This window comes from Musa acuminata, chromosome BXJ2-10, assembly GCF_036884655.1.
Source record: "Musa acuminata AAA Group cultivar baxijiao chromosome BXJ2-10, Cavendish_Baxijiao_AAA, whole genome shotgun sequence".
Classification (NCBI taxonomy): domain Eukaryota; kingdom Viridiplantae; phylum Streptophyta; class Magnoliopsida; order Zingiberales; family Musaceae; genus Musa; species Musa acuminata.
The window spans coordinates 16,888,487-16,911,686 of record NC_088347.1 but is presented as its reverse complement, the minus strand read 5'-3'; the positions used below and the strand labels follow the sequence as shown (position 1 = coordinate 16,911,686).

General features: G+C 42.0%; 2 protein-coding genes across 2 annotated transcripts; both read right to left on the bottom strand.

The window, feature by feature from the left end:
• Positions 1-3,213: 3,213 nt before the first annotated feature.
• On the bottom strand, positions 3,214-6,283 carry LOC135624964 (PRA1 family protein B1-like). The gene is made up of 2 exons (XM_065129124.1): positions 5,491-6,283; positions 3,214-3,469 (listed from the first exon to the last, which is right to left on the bottom strand). The coding sequence occupies exon 1, from the start codon at positions 6,204-6,206 to the stop codon at positions 5,523-5,525; it is 684 nt and encodes a 227-aa protein (XP_064985196.1). The 5' UTR covers positions 6,207-6,283; the 3' UTR covers positions 3,214-3,469; positions 5,491-5,522.
• Positions 6,284-8,808: 2,525 nt separating this feature from the next.
• Positions 8,809-10,816, bottom strand: LOC135625649 (probable xylan O-acetyltransferase 10). The gene is made up of 6 exons (XM_065130724.1): positions 10,583-10,816; positions 10,301-10,514; positions 9,841-10,012; positions 9,564-9,763; positions 9,333-9,491; positions 8,809-9,244 (listed from the first exon to the last, which is right to left on the bottom strand). Exons 1-6 carry the CDS (start codon positions 10,779-10,781, stop codon positions 8,908-8,910), a joined length of 1,281 nt encoding a protein of 426 aa, XP_064986796.1. The 5' UTR covers positions 10,782-10,816; the 3' UTR covers positions 8,809-8,907.
• Positions 10,817-23,200: the final 12,384 nt, after the last annotated feature.

The window sequence follows — 23,200 nt, the reverse complement described above, 5'->3', positions numbered from 1 at the left end:
AATTTGAAAATTGATGTAAAGGGTCTTCCCTTCTTTTTGACAATGACAAAGGGGGAGCAAAACTTGCTAGAAAGCAAATTTGTTAGTTTGCATAATTCGAAAAGAGGCAAACTTGCTAGCTTGCTAATCTCAAAAAGAAAGCAAGAAGTGCTATCTTGCAAATCTCAAGAGAAGCAATGTTTGTCAAGTTACACATTTCAAAAAGAGGCAAAATAGTCCATCTTGCACATCTCAAAAGATGTAAAATTTTACTAACTTTTTATGTGTAAAATTTGATAGCTTGCATACTATAAATTTGCATACCAAAGTGCTATCTTGCCTATCTCAAGATGCAAAACATGCTAACCTGCACTTTGCAACGGAAGCAAAATTGCTCGCTCAAACATTGCAAAGGAAGCAAAAAATTGCTAGCTTGCAACTTGTATATTTCAAGAAGCAAGTGTTGTTTCTTGAACATCTCAAAACTGCTAGCTCGCATGTTCTAAAATGTTGTAAAATTTACTAGCTTATATGTTGTAGAAATTGCTATCTCACTACCTTGCATATCTATGATAATATCAAAATTGCATGATGGTAGAACTTCAAGATTTATTATGCAACGATTTGAAACTATTATGTCAAACATCTAGAAAGTGGATCTTCTCCTTTTTGTTGATGACAAAGGGGGGGAAGTATGTTGATGTCATGCATAATTTGATCATGACATTTTGCTTGGATTTTTGAATCCGAGAGTTTCTATCAATACGGCATATTGATAGTGGGAGTTTGTTTAAACTCCGGAAGTTAAGGTTAACTCTGTTGTCGATTGGTTGTCATCATCAAAAAGGACGAGATTGTTAAATCTTGTATTTTGATGATGAAACCAATTGATATGTGTTTATGTTTTAATCTGTATTTTGAGTGACGTAGGATGCTTTGATCATGATGAGACAATTAAAGTAGGAAAAATCATATTGGGCCAGAGGAACATGTCAAAAGATTGAACGTCGGGCTAGTGGATCGGTCGACGTATCGATAAAAGGCTTCAGACCATGGATTCGAGCATCGGGCCAAGAAGAGCGAATATTGCGCCAAGGATATCGGAGTTGCGGAGTCAACTAGTCGATTGGGCAATAGGCCGCAAGAGAGGACAATACACCGAAGTATCGGACGAAGCATCGAGGGACCAATGACATGTCGGGCAACTTGATTAATGCTTAGTATTAATAGTATAGATCGAAGTGTGTTTTTACATGTGCAGGATTAACTACGATAGCAAGGCATGAAGCAAAATGAAGTCCTAGAGTCAAGGACGCGATTACATTAGGAGTTCGAGAGTTCGTCGAAAGTCCAGATGTTCGTCGGAAGTTCTGGAGGAACTAGCCGAAAAGTCTCGGAGCTTGCTATAGAAGCTTGTCGGAACTCGCCAAGAAGATCGTCGTGAAGTCTAGAAGTTCGTCGAAAGAATAGGCATAGGGACTTGTTTTGCTTAGCAAATGTCTTAGGATTTCGTAGTTAGCACATAATTGGGATTGGATTTGGGCCAACCCAATTAGGGGCTAGCTAGACCTATGTAAGAACTATGTTGGGCCCAATAAGAAGCCCAAACGGTACCCCAAGAAGTCTCACCGTCGTGACACAATCTTCGAGACTATGTCAAGTGATGATACCGTCGAGCACTGCCCCCCAGGCGGTGGTATGCTAGACCTGGGTGGTGGTACCGCCCAAGGTAGTGTTAGTGTTAGACTGACACTAGGCGGTGGTACCGCACGTGCCTAGGGAACTCGGGATGAAAAAGTTTTATGCTCTAAGTTTGAATCAACTTGAAGCCTATAAATACCCCTCTTATCCCTGGTTAAAATACATAAGCACAAAGAGTTAAAAAAAAAAAAGAAACACCGCTAAAATCTTATGTATTCGCCTCTCCCTCTTCTAAGTGTTAGACTAGTTTGAGAAAGGAGTAAGTGAGTGCTTATAAGGGTTATCTCCTAAACCCGTGAAAAGGAGAAAAGGGGTGTAAAAGATGATTGGCCTTCGCCTATTGAAGGAAGGCCTCTAGTGGACGCCGGTGACCTCGTCGAAGGAGGAAGCCGAAAGTGGATATAAGTCACGTTGATCGAACCACTCTAAAATCTTGTTTGCATTTCCTTTGTGCAATTTATCTTTACTGCAAACCTCTTTAATCGCTTACTACTTTCAATACATTTACAAATGGGTTTCAAGTTAAGATCTTTACGAAAAGGTTTTCATCGGAAACGATTTTTATCGAACGAAATTTTAATCGAGACGTAATCTTTCCACTGCACTAATTCACCTCCTCTCTTAGTGCTGACTCTTGATCCTAACACAGTGTACTCACATAGCACAACGTACTCCGGGCCAAATACAACAACAGGTGGAGTTAGCAGCCGACCAGTCACGAATTCCTCTATCGAGGCAGGGTGCGAAAGCATAGAGTGCTCTGAGATCACTAGGGCTACTACTCTGATACCATGTTAAAAATAAAATATGAAGATATTCTTGAGTTTGAAACAATACCCCTATTTATACATGTAAGAAGGAAAAATTTTTCTCAACAGAGACAAATTTTTCTCAATAAATTTATGATATTTCCTTATAGTTGAGGAGATCTTGAATATTATTGAGGGAGATCTCGAGAGACCTTGATTGTTATCATAAATTACCACAGATGCGCTACAGTGAAATATACAGAGAACAATAGATATTCACTCTCATATTTATTAGGTAAGGTAACAGCTATTCAGCGTAACAGTTATCCACACGATGACTTCCCAGTTGACACGCGTTTGCTGGGCTCTCTCGACCGCGTCGACTATCACCCTTATCCATGTATATCATCCCCGCAAGGTATTGTGGATGACGATCAATGGTTCTTTTTGGGCATTCCTGCTCTCATACACATCATCGGATAATGTATACACTTTAAAGGTTTTTTATCGAAGATTTTTATTTTCCTCCGTCAACGTCGTGTTAAATATTTTGATTATCCATAAAAACGTACTCTATTTAAAATTTCAAATAATCACGTATGAAGGCTTTCTAGTTAAGTTTTATGCGGAAGTTAGCTTGCATTGAAGCGACCACGCTGATAATATTGCATACTTTTAATTTTCCATGCAATTAACTGTTCTTTATTTCTTTTTTAGCTTGCTATATCAACCATTTTGTGCAGTGATTATAATGCTGGATGAGTAATGGTGTGATAACCCAAAGAGGAGAATTGAAGTGCACGGTATTTTGGTCTGTTTTCGAGCCCATGAATGCTATCTTCCCTAATGGGACTTGCACCATTTTACAATTCATCATTTCACTGAACTCTTCATTTCCTGTTGGAATCATGTGCAACTTGCATCCACACTTGTTAGTCTCTGCAGCACTCTTGGGAACCCGATCACACATGGCGGCAGCAGCAAACTGCAGGACGTGCTGATGATTCTTCTTAGCAGGAGATTCAACCAAACCACAGTTTCTGCACACAGCACGTGCGGTGAAGAGAGAAAAGCAGATAATCTTTTAAAAGATGGTGTATACTAGGAAATCAGAAACAGTACAAAGCGCGGCCACAGATTAAGTGCGACAACCTTTTCACATGACAAAAACATAAATTCCTTCCGTCGTTTTCCCAACCCAACACAAGTTTTTACCCCCACAACATTTTCATTCGTGAACCTATTCTTTGTTATTTATATATCAATGCTCAATTTTGAAGAGAAAGAAAACAAAAGTTTATTATGCAGTGACAGCATGACCTACAGATACTGTTCAAATTACATAATGTTGAAATCACATAACGTGTGTGCTTTCACCTGATAGAGATCAATGACAACGAATGAAGCATAGCCAGGACATACTGGAAATAATGGCTCATTCTGGACTAATTTTTCACGCAAATATCTAGCAGAAAAGAGAGGACCTGTAGGACGAAGAGAAGAGAAGAGAAGAAACAACATAAAAGATCATTCAATCCAAGCCATTGAGTTGTCTTTCAACCGTATGTTATGATTGTCGTGACGCAGTTAGCATTGACGAATAGGTATTTCTGGTTATGTAGATGCATGTACACAGTAATAATCATGTTTGAGTTGCATAAAAAAAATAGAAATCCTGTTTCAGGAACTCCAAAATGGCAAGCATGTGCACAAAGCCATACATAGGTCACTGGAAAAAGTTGAATGGTTGAGATGTTGACTCCAGGTAGAGAACAAAGCCGAAACCTATTAGCACATACCATTATGATCACAAAAAGGCACAATCTATTAGCATAAATCGTTATGATCACATATGTGATCAGTGAACCAAACAAATGCCCCTAGAAGATCCAGTACCTCACAAGAAAACTTTGTATGACACTCTGTTGTGTCTCAGAAACACAACATCACTCTAAGAATATGCCAAATCCACAGCTTTTACTGTCTAATCAAACATAGACAGCAGATGGCAGAGATTTACTCTCAGTATAATGTTGTATAAGACTTTCACGGGGAATAAGCCTACATGCATCATATTAAACTGGGAAACCCACCCCCATCAGTTTTGACCTATAACAACATAAAGACGGTCTATTGTAATCACATCCTCTTGACTTCCAACTATTCTTTAAATGTTTACAAAAGTTATAAATTATTTTGATTCCCTAACCTATATCTGAAATCAAAAGCCTACTCCATCAGTTTTGAACTATAACATAAAGAAGATCTACTGTAATCACATCTTCTTAACTTCCAACTATTATGTCAATGGTTACAAAAGTTAGAATTCATTTTGATTCCCTAACCTATATCTGAAATCAAAGACGATATATCTAGGACAGGTTGAGATCCAATTTCTTCCCAAAAAAAAGCCTAATCAAAGAATTCATCAATCAATGGAAAATTTAGTTTGCTAACTTGACTAACAAATATGTAATAGAGATACGATATTCTTACATCAAATCGAAGAGTTCTCCCAGCTTACAAGCTAGGAAACTTACTAATTCCTAAGAAAAGGAATAGCTGGAGACTTGAATCGCAGCTTCTGCTTGTGAGTTTAGTAATACATATAACAGATAGGACTTCATTAGTCAACTCTAGATCTTATTTTCCAACTACAATTTCAAATCTGCATCTGAAGTTGAATAAATCTACTTATCGGAGATAGAAATGGATATCAGATCTAGCTATCAATTAGCATTTCCACAGGCCACGATAAACATTGTAGCCAGAGATATCTCATACCCAAAAAGGAGAATGTTAAGATGAAAAAAGAAGATCCGAATCTTATCGTAAGATCCAAATCATATGGGTTACATATGTAACAAGCAACAGATGAACTATCAAAGAACGATGGTACAAAGTACTGTAAGCAATCATAACCAAAGAAATTAACAACTTATAGTCTGATGTATGTATATAGACCAAAAGTAATAGCTCGAAGAAACCCTAGAACAGATCGATGAAATATTCTTTTTTTTTATAAATCCTACGAACAGAAAAAGAACGCAATAAAAAGAACCTCAACGCAACCAAGAGCTTCGAATCGGCGTATCACACATGGGCAGCACCGACAACGGCGGGGCCGGCCGTGGCTCCGCCAAGAAAGGATAAGAGCCCTCCAGCGGCGCCTGTCTCCTGTTCATCGAGGAATAGATCGTCCGGGACGTGGAAAGCCCCATGTACACCGACGACGGCCGCACCGGCGACCAAGGCTGAGATCAGAAGCGACCCGACGGAGGTGAGGAAGATAACGAAGACAGTCATGAGGACAAGGCAGGCGAGAGTCTCGCGGTCGGAGAAGGTGCGGCCCATGATGACGAGCGGCTGATCGGAGGGGCGGAAGAGGAGGAGGAGGCACCAGGCGGCAACGAGGGAGAGAAGGACGAGGAGGGAAAAAGGATTGGTGATGAGGGAGATGGCGAGGACGGCTGCGATGACAGCCGCGTAGTTGACGCGGAAGTAGGCGAGGTTCTTGCGGAGGCGGGAGGCGGCGTCCGCGAGGGAATCTGGACGGGAGAAGGCGGAGCGGTCGACGAGCTCCGACCAAGGGCGGCGGTTGGAGAGGGAGCGGTGGATGGAGTCGGAAAGGCGGGAGAGGAAGATGCGGAAGGCCGGGGTTGCAACCGGGGCCCCTGAAGACGCAGCGGCGGCGGGGGCTGGGGCGCCCGGGGCGGCGGTGGAGGATGGTGGGTTGAAGACGGGGAGAGGAGGAGGAGAAGGGGCAGAGGACATCATCGCTAAGACTCGGGTGAAAATTGAGGCGAACGGGTTCGAGGAATCTTGAGATCGCTTCCCTTATGGGTGTCAACTTCGCTTGCCTTTCAGATGAAGCAAGGCGGTGAGCCTCGGTACAGTGGTTCGAGGAGCATCGTGAATCAAAGTTAACGTGATCCTTCAGGCATAGATCTACGGTCAGGATCTGAAAGAACGTGCTTTGTGGTGGCAACCATGGTTTGGAAATCCAGGATTTGAAATTGCGCGTCGGTGCAACCAACCAATAGTATAAACTTTGGACCAAAATTCAAACGGGGTATGATCAATCCACAGGTGCAGGGTGCCCGGATCTCAAAGTTCGATGGACGCAGATCACGCTTGGTCAATGGGTACGGAGACGAACCAAACCATTCGGTTACTTCGCCGAGCTGCTAGTAATGATCAATTGCGTATGCCCAACCAGTCTTATGAGTATACTCATTTATCGATTTCGTCTTAGTTGAGTAAGAAAAAGCCATTAAACTCAGGATAGATAGCACATTAGACAAATAGAATCACCAAAAGCTTTCAGAATTCATGTTCCACATCATCCATGGCGCTATCCCTCCTGAGCTTTACAGATTCTTCTATACTTTTTGTCACGAAGAAATCACTTCAAGGAAGAGGAAGCAGGAGAAGAAAGAACTATTTCAACCTTGGCTGCTTTGGGGTGTAGTTATAGTTGGTTCTCGTGGGTTGTGTGGTGGAATAGGGGAGGCGAAGACGAAACCACTAGTCTATGAGGTAGAAAAGCCTTTGACTTGTGAATTAAGTCATATTCTTTCTTTGTTCTTCTGCCGGAAGATGTAGTTTTATCCTAATAGAGCAGTCCTGCCGACGACGTTAACCCCCTCTCGATGCAGGATGATACTGTATTTGCAATGGGAAAAAGACCGTCACGTCTTCATCACCGTATCTTTTTTTTCTTCCCCAAGCAAGTTGCTACGATTTGATCACTTCTGTTCCTTCCTATTGAGTTATTTTCATTTGGAAGTTCTCATATTCTGAGTTTATCATCGGTGTATGAGAGATCCAACCCTGGTATTTCAAGAGCAGCACGAGTGTCATGTCTTCCACTGAGTCTCTCGTCCACCCTGGAACTCGAGGACCTACTTCTGTTCCTTCCTCTCCTCTCGCCCCCGTCCCGTCGAGGGCTCCGCCAACAGTGTGTGCATCGGACCTCTCTACCAAAGTTTACGGACTCGATCTGGGGAGTTCTGTCGTGGGCTTATTGCAGCAGTGGCTACGCATGTGAGCCTATATTGCAGAGCTGCAGGATGATTGATGTTTTAGAGTCCACGGCCTACGGATGTCTTCCCTAGGTAGCTTCTTGTCCTGATCTACGCATACCATCTGACTCGAGTGATTGAGCAGCCATGGTTTAAGGATCTTCCATGCTTGCTACTTGTATCCAGTTAAGATATCAGTCTTCTCCCTCCATGTGACTAGCCTGTACTCCATGTGACGACCTCCACAGGCTGGCTGCTAGCTGATAGCTCTCGTGATTCGATGGGTTTCTTCCTCACCATTAGTGTTGGACCGGTATTAGAAGCGGAAGGACTGCAAGTTGAAACCCAGTCTTGTCACGGCATTTACGAGACTTCTCGTAGATGTTCTTGGAGGTGATGATGTGAGAGAGACACATCGATTCCATCTCAATCAAAACAATCATGCAATCCCGTCTAGCTTTTCTCACACTATGATCTTCGAATTGAAGTCAAAATGGTTAACACGAGTGAGTAGATGGTTGGAATCTTAGTCAGCAGAAAGCATTTGGATTCGAAGTCAACAAGTATACATATGTTTTAGTTGTGTTTTTCCACCAAGACTACTGAAACAGCTGCAATTTAACAGTTGATTACCACAATTTCAGATAACTTACACATTTTTGTATTCTATGCCACACCATTTAATCAAATTGCAGACGTTTTCGTTGCTCGATTAATGATGAAAGAAGTTAAGACTGCATTTCAGCGATGAAACCTATCATAATGTGTAACTCCTCTATGCACAGAACGCGACGAAAGTTTCCATATTTGACTTCGACATCCTTCGTTGGGTTTAGCCTCGTGTTCAATGTCATATCCTTTATGGACTCAAAGACGTGCCTTTGACCGACTCTGAGCAGATCCAATCTGATTGCGCCCATGCTATAAAAAGCACAAGATTGTATATTTATTATAACATCTAACGACGCAGATCAGAGTCAGCATTTGACGGTAAATCTAACAAAATCCAGCTAAAAAATCGTCGATTATTTCCTCTTTGTCTTTCTAGTGCTCAATAATTGGTGTCATTTACGGTAAATATCCTGCGAATTTGAGAAACCAGCGTTTGTTTTTGTTTCTGCCTTATTTTGCTGCTGAAATCTTGCTACCAATACAAGCAAACACGAATCTTTCTTCTAATAATCCTCGATTTAATAACGCAAGCCTGAATTTGAAGAGAGACGAGCACTTGCCGGCATGGATGTTCTGACTTCTCCCTGGAACCCTGCACTCTTCCCCCTTGCAATGTGGGTGGAGACGATAAAGTGTTTCTAGGTAAAGCATTTCTCTGAGGCCTAATCTGTAGTAGTTTGGAATGAAAAGCCCAAGGAAAAGGTGTACGAACGACAATAAATTTCTGTGCCACACAGGTGATGCTTATGCTTTTAGCTGGGGCCTTCCCCAGCTTTTCTCTGCTATGGGAAGAAGAGCTTGGCGTACAATAGCTCGTTCCAAGTGTCCTGAAGGCCAGGCAAGCACCAGTGGTTACAATCTGCGTAGCTTCTGGGGTTCGCTAGCTGCTCCGGCGTCAACGGGCTCCACTGCTTCTTGTAGATCTGTGTGTGAGCATCTTTGCGGTACTCCGACAGCTGGGTAATGTTCAGCAGCGTAATTGGCACTTTAGTGGCTCCGAACACGTCTCCGATGACCTGCATCATGCTCTTGCTGGTGCTTCCCCAGTATGTCGGATCCTTGATCGGTGTCGTCTCGTTGTAGCAGTTCCCATCAGGGTCACCTCCCCACTCCTTGCTACTGCAAGGCATCCAGCGATGGATGAAGAACATGAGGGATTAAAGATGGCAAGAGGCATGTGAGCCCTCACGATCGCGAAGTAGCTGACCTTTCATGAGAAGGTGACATGGTGGCGAAGAACACTCTGGCTGTGTGAGGATCCATGTGCTTCTCGACCCATTTCATCATTCTCCCTAACGCCAGTCTGTATGCGTCCTCTGTCACCATCTCCGTGATGTTCTTGGGGTCAGCGTCGAAGGACCCTCGCCTGCAGACGAACAGACAGGGTCAAACACACCAATAAACAGTTGTAGGTAGATGGGATTCGGTGATAGATTACAGAATCTTCATCTTTTGGCCCGTCATCCACCAAAGATAGGTGTTGAAGACGACGATGTCAGCTCCCTTCCAGTACCGAGCATGCTTCATGATGGACCCTGCTCGAACGATCCTCTCAGTGATTCTGTGAACGACGGCATTGTCCGAATTGGATTCCACCAAAAACGGAGCCCAGTAGAATTCGATAGTTGCATTGTAGTCCTAGCACAAGGATCACCGGAGAGGTGGCTCAGTTATGCGGATTGCTATCGCAAGAAATGTTGGCGAGAAACTCGTACCTTAGCGGTGAAGACGGTGAGGGAATCGAAGGTTTCCATGGACTTGGCGTTCTCTGGGATGACTCGGTGCAGCAGGCACACCATCGACACGAACTGGCCGCGGTTCAAGGAATCGCCGACGAACAGCATCCGCTTGCCTCGGAGCATTTCCAGTGTCAGCGTGGCATTAAAGCTGCACATCACAAAGAATTACTTGATCTGTTGACACCGCAACATTCCAAAGGCGACACTTGCAAGGTACGCCACGAGAAAGCCGGCGACGGTCCTTACAAAACCCACCACACCCCCTGTCATCTTCAGGGAGGAGGATGGACCATTTCCACGGACGAAACCTTCTCCGCCCATTCTCAATCAATCAACGAAAACCCAGAAGAAAGAAAAGGAAAGAGCATTGCTTCACGAGATCCGATGGTTCGCAATGAAGTCGATGGTAAAGATGGAGCGGGCACCGGCCATATACCTGGGGAGAATGCAGCCGTGCGGCTGCCACCTCCAGTGCTGGTAGCCGGCGTCGGGCCGGCCGTGCGCCTGGCACGTGAGCTGGGGCTGGATGTAGGGGCACTCCTCCTCGGCGTACTGGGGCCTCGACACCTCGTCGTACACCCACTCCCCCTCGAAGACGTCGCACCCCTCCGCCGTCTTCCCCACCGCGAACGCCACCGCCTCATCCTTCTCTAATGCAGCTTCCGAGTCAGCCTCAACCACGACCCTGATCCATGAACACAAACGTTTCTCTGCTTACCTCTTAGCAGACCTTGCTTCTGCCGTAGCTGTTGCTGCCGCGGCCTCGGATGAACCTCCGCGTGCTGGGAACCCAGGAACGGAGAGCTCAGGATGCATGTGAAGTCCTCGCCGTAGAGGAAGATGACAAAGATGACAAAGGAGATGGTGAAAAGGTAGGAGGGGAAGCTGCGTTTGCGGTGGGGAAACGGGGCCTTCATCAGGGGCGAGGCGTCAATGGAATGGCAGCCTAAACTTTCTGGGTATTAATTGAGCGCGTTAAAAGATTATACAATAAAAGAAGACGAACAATTACATTCCTACCCTCTGAAAGTTCGTATGAACGAACGATTCTTCAGGACCATTTCTGGAATTCCAGCTCGAACGGTGCCAAGTCTTTGTGTCAGAGAAACTTGTGTCTTTGTGAGCTTCCAATATTTCTTTTCTCACCGAATATTATTTTAATTTCAAGCCAAAAGTGTGCGTATATTAGATTGCTGTCGGAGATGCATTACAGCACATCAAATAAGCGTCCAATTCTCCTTCAAAACTTGACCAAAAAATTCCCAGGGACCACTCCAGCGTAATAAATGAAGAAATGTTTTATGATGGAGCAATAAATTAGATGGAATCCACAATAGGCCGCTTTGGGATTTGATTGATAGCTCGTTGGTCATTATCATGAGACAATAGAATTCCGGGGACGATATGGCTGTGATAGCTTTTGAGGCGTCCGTACTTTGAAGGCTTCGCCTCTAAGCTCGCTTTATATATATATATATATATATATATATATATATATATATATATATATATATATTTTTTAATTTGATTTTTTAATTATTAATGATATGTGATTATTGTTCATCTTTTTTTCATCACATACATGAATATTTTTAATATAAAATTTTATTTATTATTTCAATAATAAAAAGTTGAATAAAAGTATCAAGATAGAGTCGGGAGAGCACAACATCCGCTTGCTTAACTAGACTGCAACTCCTTGCGAGAGGAACAAGAAATGTTACTTTGATTTGAAGAAAGGTGGTTCGCTGTGCGTTGAAGGCATGGTATTCAGGCTCTTAGTGCATTTCGGCGAAGCAGCCGTAGCAGTTGGAGGTCGGTGGCAGGGACATATGTGTGTGAGTTCTCAAGATGGAAGCTTGGGGACATCATGATGGTGGTTGTGCAACCCCTTCTTGGTGTTGCAGTTGAACCATCATTGTCACTGCAACATATTGCGGTCTCAACCACCTGCCTTTCAGTGGGTGTGTCAGGCACAGCCATTTTCAATGTGTGGTTGGTGCATCTGTTCCAGCTTTCAGCGGAATGAACTTGAACCTAATTGTGTTTGTTCTGCTTCACTTGGACTAGAGTGGGTTGTACAGGCTGTGCAGAATACGAACTTTGTCAATTGAGGCGATAAAAAATGTTGAGAGAAAATTTGTTTGAAAGATGAACACCGTAAAAGAAATTTTAAAGTAATTTTATCGATCACTTACGATGGATTGATACAAAACTTACATATATTTATCTTGATCAATTTATCCCATACTCATTAATCGATTTACAAATCTCAACAGAACCAATGCTCGAAAAAAAATATATCAAAAGTTGAAAAAAAAAAAAAAAAGATGATAGTGTAACAAAGTGAAAGAAGAAGTCTAATTTTATAGTTTCGAATTGAACCCGAATCGACTTCTCGCACCTCAATTTTACGGTTCAATTCCTAGAACATAGAATCAAAACTAGAACTAACGGTTCCAATTTGATTTCAAATCAAAACTTAAAAATAAAAATATTAAATATTAATAAAAAAAATTAAAAATATAAAAATATAAAAGGTGGTTCACGAAACCGTTTAGAACTAATTCAATTTTATTTTTAAATTTTGTAGAATCTAAACTATTTGTTCCAAAACTAGGATCCGAAATGATAAGAGTTTGACTCATAAGAGGAGATGATTAAATTATACATTAAAAAAAAATTAAGATGATTGAAAAAGAGATTTATCATAGCTTATATTAGATCGGTCCGTAATTTAACATATTGCGCTATTTGTTATATTAATCATGACAAATTTAACTCACGCTCATAAATTAATTTAGATATCTCAATAAAAAAATCCTAGTAGGAAGATTGTAGCATGTTTTTGCTATACCATATCTCACATGCCTTTTCGCAGTTGACCTCCCATTGATATCCTCCACTGCAACTTGAGGCTCGATCTTTCTTTGATCAGATTGTAATGGTAACTTATACTCTTTGCCTTGTTTATTCTGAACTATACACAATTAACTATATCGTTGTTCATAGAGAGGTTGCCAACAGTTGAAGAGAAGAATCAATTTCACTAACTCAAGATTCGGTTGCCAGCTACTACTACTTGTCTTGGCTAATCTACATCAAGGGAACATGATGGGTAGGAAATTAAGGCCAACTCTAATCTCGGACGCAATTAATTGGATTACCAAACCTGAAGTACATACAGGAAGAACCATGGCATAAATAGGATGTACACAGGCCTAGTCGATTGACATTTACCCCTCATGCGATGACAGCAAGATCTCTTTGATGTGATATATATATATATATATATATATATATATATATATATATATAATTAGATTAGATTATTAAGTAGGAAAAGAAGTCCTTAATAAATTAAGATTTATTTTTATAGATATCTTATCTATCTCACATATTTGATAAGAAGATAAAGAGCTAAAAAAATATTTTGGATGTTTTTAAGATTTTTTGTATGGAGTTAGAGAGGATTATTGTTGAATCTCGTATTTTGATGATGAAACTACTTGATATATGTTTATGATTTAATCTGCGTTTTGAGTGACGCAGGATGCTTCGATCAGGATGAGACAATTAAAGCAGGAAAATCATGTTGTGCCGAAGGAACATGTCAGAAGATTGGACATCGGGCCGGTGGATCGGTCGACGTATCGACAGAAGGCTTCGGGCCGTGGAATCGGGCATCGGGCCAAGAAGAGCGGGTATTGTGCCAAGGATATCGAAGTTGCGGAGTCAACTGGCCGATTGGGCAATAGGCTGCAGGAGAGGACGATGCGCCGAAGAATCGGACGAAGCGTCAAGGGACCAATGACATGTCGGACAACTTGGTTAATTGCTTAGGATCAATTGTCTCGATCGAAGTTTTGTTTTTGTTGTGCAGGATTGACTATGATAACGATGAAGACATAAAGCGAAACAAAGTGTCGGAGTCAAGCGCGAAGGATTTGTTGCGAGTTCGAGAGTTCGACGGAAGTCCGAAGGTTCGTCGGGAATGCTACCGGAGCTCGCCGAGAAAGATCGGAGCTTGCCGAAGAAGCTCATTGGAACTCGCTAAGATCAAATCGTGAAGTCTAGGAGCTTGCCGAGAGTCCGCAGAATGGTTTCCGAGAGTTCATCGGAATACCGCCGGAAGTTTGCCGGAAGCTCGCCAGAAGAAGTCTTAACCTGCGGACTTTGTAATAGCTTAGAAAATGGCTTTAAATTCATAGTTAGCACGTTAATTAGGGTTAGGATTAGGTGTTAATCCTATAACCCAAGTAGGGGCCAATTAGGCTCAAGTTCGGACTGGTTTGGGCCAAGTTTGGAGCCAAACCAAGTGAGCTGAAATAGTGAAAGAGGTGGCACCGCCAGGGTTGGAGGTGGCACCGCCCAAGAGAGGATCTCCCAGCGAAGCTGGGTGGTGCAACCAACCCAGGCAGAAGGTGGCACCGCCTGGGCTCAGTCTCCGAGCGAGACTGGGCGGTGCAACCTCTCCTGACAGAGGTAGCACCGCCTGAGCTCGGTCTTCGAGCTATGGCAGGAGAGGTGCAACCGCCTCAGTCAGGAGGTGGCACCGCCTGGGGCTCAGTCTCCGAGCCAGACTCAGGCGGTGCAACCGCCCCTGACAGAGAGGTGCAACCGCCTAGGCTCAGTCTCCGAGCTCTGCCAGGCGGTGCAACCTCTCCAGTCAGGAAGTGCAACCGCTTGATCCCGAAATTCCGGGATTTGATCGTTTTGAGCTCCAAATTTGAATTGGGTTGGGACCTATAAATACCCCACCCATTTAGCACAGAAAGAGCAAGAGACCAACACCGAAATCTTGATCTTCTCTGTGATTCTTGAGCTCAAATTTGTTGAAAAGCCTTTAAGTTCTCCTCCTTCTGTTCTTCAAAGTCTTGAGTTGTAAAGAGAGGAGAGAAAGGTTCTGTAAGGGTTATCTCCTGATCCCGTCAAAAGGAGTGAAACTGTAAAAGGGCAGTTGGCCTTCGCCTATTGAAGGAAGACCTCTAGTTGACGTCGGTGACCTCGTCGGTGGAGGAAGCCAAAAGTGGAGTAGGTCAAGACTGACCGAACCACTCTAAATCTCTGGTTTGCTTTTACTTTGAGCACTTTATCATTACTGCAAACCTCCTACATAGCTACTGCCCTCTGCACTTTTACGAACAAGTCTCTAAGTTCTGATTTTTCCGAATCTGCATTCAGACATAAATCAGTGTTTTCGTACGATCTTTACATTGCAGTTTACGTTTACATTCTGATTCCATTTATAACTGCAAACTGTCTTCTGTGCTTTTACGAACGAGTTTCTAAGTTCAGATCTTTCTAAAACTGCGCAAATTGCGTTTAGACGTAAACTGCGCAAACTGTGTTTAGACGCAAACTGCGTTTAGACGTAAACTGAGTTTAGACGCAAACTGCGTTTAGGCGCAAACTGTGTTTAGACGCAAACTGCGTTTAAACGCAAACTGAGTTTAGACGCAAACTGCGTTTAGACGCAAATTGCGTAAACTGCGCTTAATCTTAAGATCGGTTTTTACATCGAAATCGCTTTTATTGAACAAACGCAGCTTTCGTTTTTAATCGCTAAAAGATTTCCACTGCACTAATTCACCCCCCCCCCCTCTTAGTGCTCTCGATCCTAACAATTATAAGAAGAGTTCCTTACAATTTATAGGAGATATAAGAGATTAGGGTTTGAGTTTAGGTTAATTTGAGAGTAGGATATTTCTTATATTTGTTTCTCCTCAATAGTGAGGATATTATTTTATTCATGAATATAGACATAAATTGTTGTCCTACATTAATCTTGCATTGGTTTCTAGTTTATTTATTATTATTATTATTTATTTATGAGATTTATTTATTAGTTTCTATTAGTTAATTTTTTTATTATTAGAGTGAGGAGTTGAGTTGGATCCAATTTGGTTATTTTTTAAAGTCGATCTCAAGGTGAACTCTTTCAAATATCGTCTAAACCATATAAAACTATGTTAGGGGCACCCTGACAAAGTCTCTCTGAAATTTATCACTCGATAAGTTGGACAAGTCAAACTTAAAATGTCATTTTATAATGGGTATTTGAGACTGGCTCCGCTCATTGCATTGTTCATGTAGTAATGAGGTGTGGAATTTGACTATAACTATTGCCCATAAAACATCAAACCCAAGATTGTATAATCGTTTAACATGTGGCACAAATCAAGCATGGCTAGTTGGCTCCACTCCATGGAGTGTCTGCATGATGTCGAAGTGGTGTTGAGGGGTGGAACATGTGGCCTTATTGAGTCGACTACGTAGAGCGGAGGTGTCGACTAGATGGCTCTACCGTATTGACCATGCGGAGACAAGATGTCAACCTTGTGGCTCTGTCGATTGGGCACGTGGAGTTAACATGTCCTTTATGTTAGAACTGATGCATTTGCCACATAAAGTCAGCACATCAGCTGGGTGGAGCCAAAATGCCAAAATTGAGCTAATGTGTTAGTCGCGTGGCATCAACATGGGCAACATGATCAGGCATGGTGGCACACAATGGCCGACATGGCACATAATGGCCGACATGGCAGGGTGTAGGGGTGCGCTATATATCGACATGGTCAAGCATGAGCGTCGACACTATCGGATGCTATTGAAAAATCTAGGGGTGACATCATATATGCAGTAAAAGAATAGAAAAAAATAAAAATCTTAAATTTTTCAAAAGGTGTTCATCATTGTGCGAAGATTGATGTGCAAAACCCCCCGACATAGAAAACTATGTGTGAGATAGTTGTGATACCTAGAGAGATCATATATTCCTGAATCCCTATAGATTTGTTGGAGATGATGAAAGAGATTAAGCGTCCTCCTCTTTAGCGGTGATACACATAGCAATGCTGCAACGATGCTCTTCAAATCTCTAGGTCTACTATCTGAGAAGAAGAAGAAGAGAGAGGAATAGGAGGTGGCAACTTAGAAGCCTCAACCTATGGGCCTTTAGTTCCCTCCTATTTATAGAGGCCCCCCAATTAACCCTAATGGATCATACCCTATTGGGTATTAGATTTCCATCCAATTACCCAAGCCTCTTAGATTAGTGAGTCTCTACCAAATAATCTCTTATTAGCTCTTATTGGATCTCATCCATAGGATCCAATAATTCAGAGACTTATTGGATATCTAATAAGAAAGGAGCTCTAGTGGATATCTCATATCCGAACATCTACTCGTCGCAACACCTACCATATGTGTGTGACCCCCTAGGCCCAATATCGAGCTGGCCATGAGTCATATATATCAAAACTCCTTCTAGTTTAGTGAATTATTATCTTCATAATAATTTACTCGATTCATCGACTACGGACGTACTAGGCCACTACGCCACAGTCCTCAAACGATACAGGGGAATCCAATCCTTTAGACCTACCTATCCTCAGTTACTGTGTACCTATAGTCCCTCAACCATCTAATATCCCAAAGACCATATATTGGGCATGGTACTATCAGGCTCATATGGTTTCTCCTCGAGTCTCGCTCTAATCGGATTCTCCCGGAGAACTCTTCTCTTAATCCGAATGACCTTATCCAAGGATTTGTCTGAGCAAGAATACACAGGATATTCCTCTCATAATACCGAGAGTGGATGATCCTCTATAAACACTCAATAACCCTTATAAGTTTGGCTGCCACTCCAAATAACTAGGTGTACTAGATTTGTAACTTCCAAACCTACAAGTCTGGTATCAAAGAGTGGAGTACTTAAACAGGACATATTTGGTATCTCAAGTCTAAGGACCATATACACTACTAGGACTACAAAGTGCTGTCTGATAATAAGGTATCATCAACCATCCAGTATTTTGTGAGCAGATCAATCAGTGAACTCATTCTCCAATGAACACCTACACTGTATCCTTAGTGTCCCCACACGAGCAACTATGAGACCAACTGCCTTAATCATATGGACAGGTATATAGCGTACCAATCTGTCTAATTATCTTGATGTCTCTTTCGAGTAACCTATGACTATGATTATTTAGGGTCCATGTTTAAAGGTAAATCGATCTCATTATCGTGATCTCATCACGATCTGATTCCTATTGTACAGATCCATGGACATCACAATATATATACATATATATAACAATCAATATAAAGTGATAAAATGTCAAATAGTAATAAGTATAAAGAATACGTATTATGTCATGCATGCCATCACTCACGTGATTAGCTTGCAGGATACCTAAGATTAGCAATCTCCCACTTTACCTAAAGTTAGTCACCTTTGTGTCTTATCCCCATCAGACCTCTATGATGCTCAAAGATAATATGAGACAACGACTTTGTCAATGGATCTTAAATGTTATCTTCGGATGGAACTCTTTTCACTACTACATCTTCTGTTGGGAAATCTAAGGGGGCGACATCACAGGCGCAGTGGAAGAACATAAAAAAATAAAATCCCTAATTTCCCAAAGATGTGTTCGTCATAATGCAAAGATTGGTGTGCAAAATCCATGAAACTTAAAACTGCATATATGAAAGATTGTATTACCTAGGGAGATCGTATATCCCCGTGTCCCTACAGATCTCTAGGAGAGGGTGAAGGAGGTCAAGCGCCCTCCTCTCTAGCGATGATTCACACAGCAGGGCTGCGACGATGCTCTTCAAAACTCCAGGCCTACTTTGAGGTAGAGAGGGGGAGGAGAATAGGAGAGGGAAATAAAGGCTCTAGCCTATAAACCACTGAATTCCTCCTATTTATAGAGGTCCCTTATCAACTAACCCTAATGGATCCTCCCCATATTGGGTATTGGATCTCCATCCAACTACTCATGCCTCTTAGATTAGTGGATCTTTATTTAATAATCTCTCATGGGCTTTTATTGGATCTCATCCATGGGATCCAATAATTCAGGGGCTTATTAGATAGATATACAATAAGATAGGGGCTCCAACGGATATCTCATGTCCGAAACTCTACTCATCACAACGCCTACCATATGTGTGTGACCCTCTAGGCCCAATATCGAGTTGGCTATGAGTCATACTTATCAAAAATCCTTCTGGCTCAGTGAATTATTATATTCATAATAATTCACTCGACTCATCGATTACGGACGTACTAAGCCACTATGCATAGTCCCCATACGATACAAGGGAATCCAATCTATTAGACATGTATATCCTTAGTTACCATGTACCTATAGTCCCTCATCCATCTAATATCCTAAAGATAATATACCGAGCATGGTGCTGTCAGACCTGTACGGTTTCTACTCGAGTCTCGCTCTAATCGGAATCTCCTGGAGAACTATTTCTCTCTCAATCCGAATTACCCTGGCTAGGGATTTGTCTAAGCAAGAACACATGAGACATTCCTTTCATGACACCGAGAGTGGATAATCCTCTATCGACACTCAATAGCCCTCGTAAGGTTGACTACCACTCCCGAAAACCAGTTGTACTAGATTTGGGACATCCAAACCTATAAGTCTGGTATCAAAGAGTGGAGCACTCATACAAGACATCCTTGGTGTCTCAAGTCTAAGGACCAGATACACCACTAGGACCACGGAATCATTGTATGACCATAAGGTATTATCAACCATCCAACATTTTGTAAGCGGATCAATCAGTGAACTCATTCTCCAATGAGCACTTATACTGTATCTCTAATGTCCCTACACGAGCAACTATGAGACCAACTACATCCATCATATGGATGGGTATACAACACACTAGTTTGTCCGGTTATCTCGATGTCCCTCTTAAGTAACCTATGACCGAGATTATTTAGGATCTATTTTTCAAGATCGATCGGTCTCATTATCATGATCTCATCGCGATCTGATTCTGATTATACAGATCCAAGGACATATATATATATATATATTCATATATACAATAGTCAATATAAAGTGATAAAATGTCAAAAATATAATAAGCAAAAAGACTACGCGTCAAGTCACACGTGTCATCATTCATGTGATTAGCTTGCAGGAAACATATGACTAGTAATCTCTCACTTAACCTAAAGCCATAAAGCCAATCACATATGTGTCTGATTCCCATCAGACCCCTGTGACGCTTAAAGACAATGGTTTTGTCAGTGGATCTACAATGTAATCTTCGGATGGAACTCTTTCCACTCCTACATCTCCTTGGGTCATGATCTCTCTGATTAGGAAGAACCTCCTCAGAACACTTCTGATAAGACTTGGGTTCCTTCACTTGAGCAATCGCCCCGTTGTTATCACAATATAAGGAAATTGAAATTGGCTCCTCGCTACCCGGCACGACTCCTAGATCTGTGATGAACTTCTTCATCCAAACTCCCTCTTTTGCTGCCTTTGCTGTAGCAATGTACTCCGCCTTTATGGTCGAGTCAGTAGTAATATCTTGCTTGGAACTCTTCCAGCACACTGCTTCTCCATTCAAGGTGTACACATACCTTGTATTCAACTTGCTATCATCGATATCAGACTAAAAACTAGAGTCTGTGTAGCCTTCAACCCTGAGGCTACTACCTCCATATAGTTGTAAAATATTCTTAGTCCTTCTCAAGTACTTAAGGATACACTTTACTGCTTCCCAATGCTTCAAGCCTAAATCTGCTTTATACTTGCTCGTGACACTCAGAGCATGCACTATATCAGGCCTGGTACATAGCATAGAATACATGATAGACCCTATTGCTGATGCATAGGATATCCTATCCATGTTTGCCTTTTCTTTAAGATTCTTTAGGAATATACTCCTAGAAAGCGATATCCCATGTCTCATCGGTATAAAACCTCTCTTGAAATTTTCCATGCCAAACCTTGAAACAATGGTGTCTATGTACCTAGACGAGGACTAGCCAAGCATCCTCTTGGATCTATCTCTATAGATCTAAATCCCAAAGATATAAGATGCTTCTCCTAAGTCCTTCATGGAGAAGTGTCTAGATAACCAAGTTTTTACTGTGGATAGCACTCCTACATCATTCTCAATGATCAGGATGTCATCCATATATAACACCAAGAAGGTGATAACGCTCCTACATACCTTCCTGTACACACAAGGCTCATCTTCGTTATTAACGAAGTCATAAGATCTGATTACCTCATCAAATCTTATGCTCCAACTTCGAGAAGCTTGCTTTAGTCCATAAATGGATCTAAGTAACCTGCACACCTTATCTAGGTAGTCCTTAGACACGAATCCCTCAAGTTGTATCATATACACCTCCTCCTCGAGGTTCCCATTGAGGAATATGATTTTCACATCCATCTGCCAGATCTCATAATCATAGTATGCTACAATAGCCAAAAGAATTCGAATAAATTTTAACATTTCTACGGGTGAGAAGGTTTCGTCATAGTCAACATATTGCCTTTGACGATACCCCTTAGTCACTAGCCTTGCTTTATAAGTCTCTACCTTTCCATCTACTCCGATCTTTTTCTTAAAGATCCACTTGTAACCGATGGGTACAATACCCTCGCGCATCAACTAGGTTCCAAACCTTGTTGGAGTACATGAAATCCATCTCAGAATTCATGGCTTCTTGCCACTTCTCAGAGTCTATACTCATAATAGCCTCCTTATAGGTCTGAGGATCAATATCATGAACATCCTCTCCTCTAATATGTCCTACATATTTTTCAAGAGGATGGGATACTCTGTCGGACCTACATAAAGTTGGAACTTGTGTATTAGGTACTTGAACAGACTCGAGTTGTAAAGTGGTGCTTGAGCTAGGTTCTCTAACCTCGCTCAATTCTATCATGCTCCCACTGTCTCCACCAAGAATGAATTACTTCTCAAGGAACATCGCTCTTTTAGCTACAAAGACCTTTTGGTCCTCGAGATGACAGAAATAATATCCACAAGTTTCCTTGGGGTATCCCACAAACTTGCACCACTCCGTCCTTGATTCCAACTTATCGGGGTTGTGTCTTTTAACGTAGGCAGGGCAGCCCCAAATCTTAACAACCTTAATGTTGAATCTCAGATTTTGATGATGAAATCAATTGATGGGTTAATTGATCTAATCCATATTATTGAGTTAAGTGTGCAGGATTAACTACAATAGTTAGAAAACATAAAGCAAGTCTACCGGAGTCAAGTTCGATAGGTGTTCGAGAGTCCAAAAATTTGTCAAAAATGCTGTCGAAACCAATCGAGAAGAAATCGAGGACTTATCATAGTTTTTGGAAGTCTGCCTAAGAGATCGTCGGAGGTTAACGGAGATCACCAAGAAGGCTCGGCTACTCGAAGAACTCGCCACAAGATCGGGAGCCTACTGGGAGTCCACCGAAAGAAATCCAAAGCTGTATCAGAAGTCCGCCGGAAGATCGTTGGAAAGCTCGCCGGAAGGAGACTCGATGTTTGCTAGTTAAAAACTTGCTTAGGACTATATTTTTAGTTGCGTAGTTTGCATGTAATTAGGGTTAGGATTAAGGGATAATCCTATATCCTAGTTAGGGGCCAACTAGGCCCGATATTACTTGGTTTGGGCTAGATTTGAAGCCCATTTAATGACCCGTAGGGTCGGGCAATGGTACCGCCAGACTAGGTGGTGGCACCGCCCAGAACCCGAAAGATTGAGCGGTGGAATGATTGGACTGGGCGGTGGCACCGCCACCGACAAGCGATGGCACCGCCAGTAAACGATCAATGTGATATTGACAAGCGGTGGCACCACCACCGATAGGCAGTGGCACCGCTAGCTTTGAGAATCCAAGAGAATTCACATTTGGAGCTCAAATTTGAATCCTCTTGGGGCCTATAAATACCTCTTAATTCTCAGCTGAGATAACAACTTTTGAGAAGCATTAGATTGAGATAAAAACCTTTGTAAAGTTTTTGGCAAGCTTTGTTTTCAATTGCTTGAGTGTTTACCTCCTTCCTTTTCGTTGAAGATTTGTAAGAGTGTGAACCATTTGTAAAAAGTTGTAAGAGGGGTATTTGTCCTTCCCCTTCAAAGTGATTTGCTAGTGAAAGTTAGGAGCCTCATCGAAGAAGGCTTCACAAGTGGATGTAGGTTATTTGACCAAACCACTTTAAATTGATGTGTTCCTTGAATATGTGAGTACTTACCTTTTTGAAATTGTTATTTACACTACCGCAAGCTTTCATTTTCATCTTCTCACTTTACTCAAGTTACTGTCAAATCGAAATCTCCTCGTATTTACGAATTAGGTTTCAAACTTATAAGTTTTAATCCGCTGCACTAATTCACCTCCCCCCCTCTTAGTGCCGCTCCGATCCAAACAATTGGTATTAAAGCTAGGTTCACTCTCATATTTGGTTTAATACCCAAGAGATATAGCTTACTCTGGCATGCATTAGGGTCATTTTATTACACATCCACCCATGTTTAATGAGT

Coding starts and splice junctions, on each gene's coding strand:
- LOC135624964 (XM_065129124.1), bottom strand. CDS start 6,206: ATGATGTCCTCTGCCCCTTCTCCTCCTCCTCTCCCCGTCTTCAACCCA.
- LOC135625649 (XM_065130724.1), bottom strand. CDS start 10,781: ATGAAGGCCCCGTTTCCCCACCGCAAACGCAGCTTCCCCTCCTACCTT. Junction 10,515..10,582: donor GAAGCAAGGTCTGCTAAGAG/GTAAGCAGAGAA, acceptor AAGCTGCATTAG/AGAAGGATGAGGCGGTGGCG. Junction 9,245..9,332: donor ATGTCACCTTCTCATGAAAG/GTCAGCTACTTC, acceptor GATGCCTTGCAG/TAGCAAGGAGTGGGGAGGTG.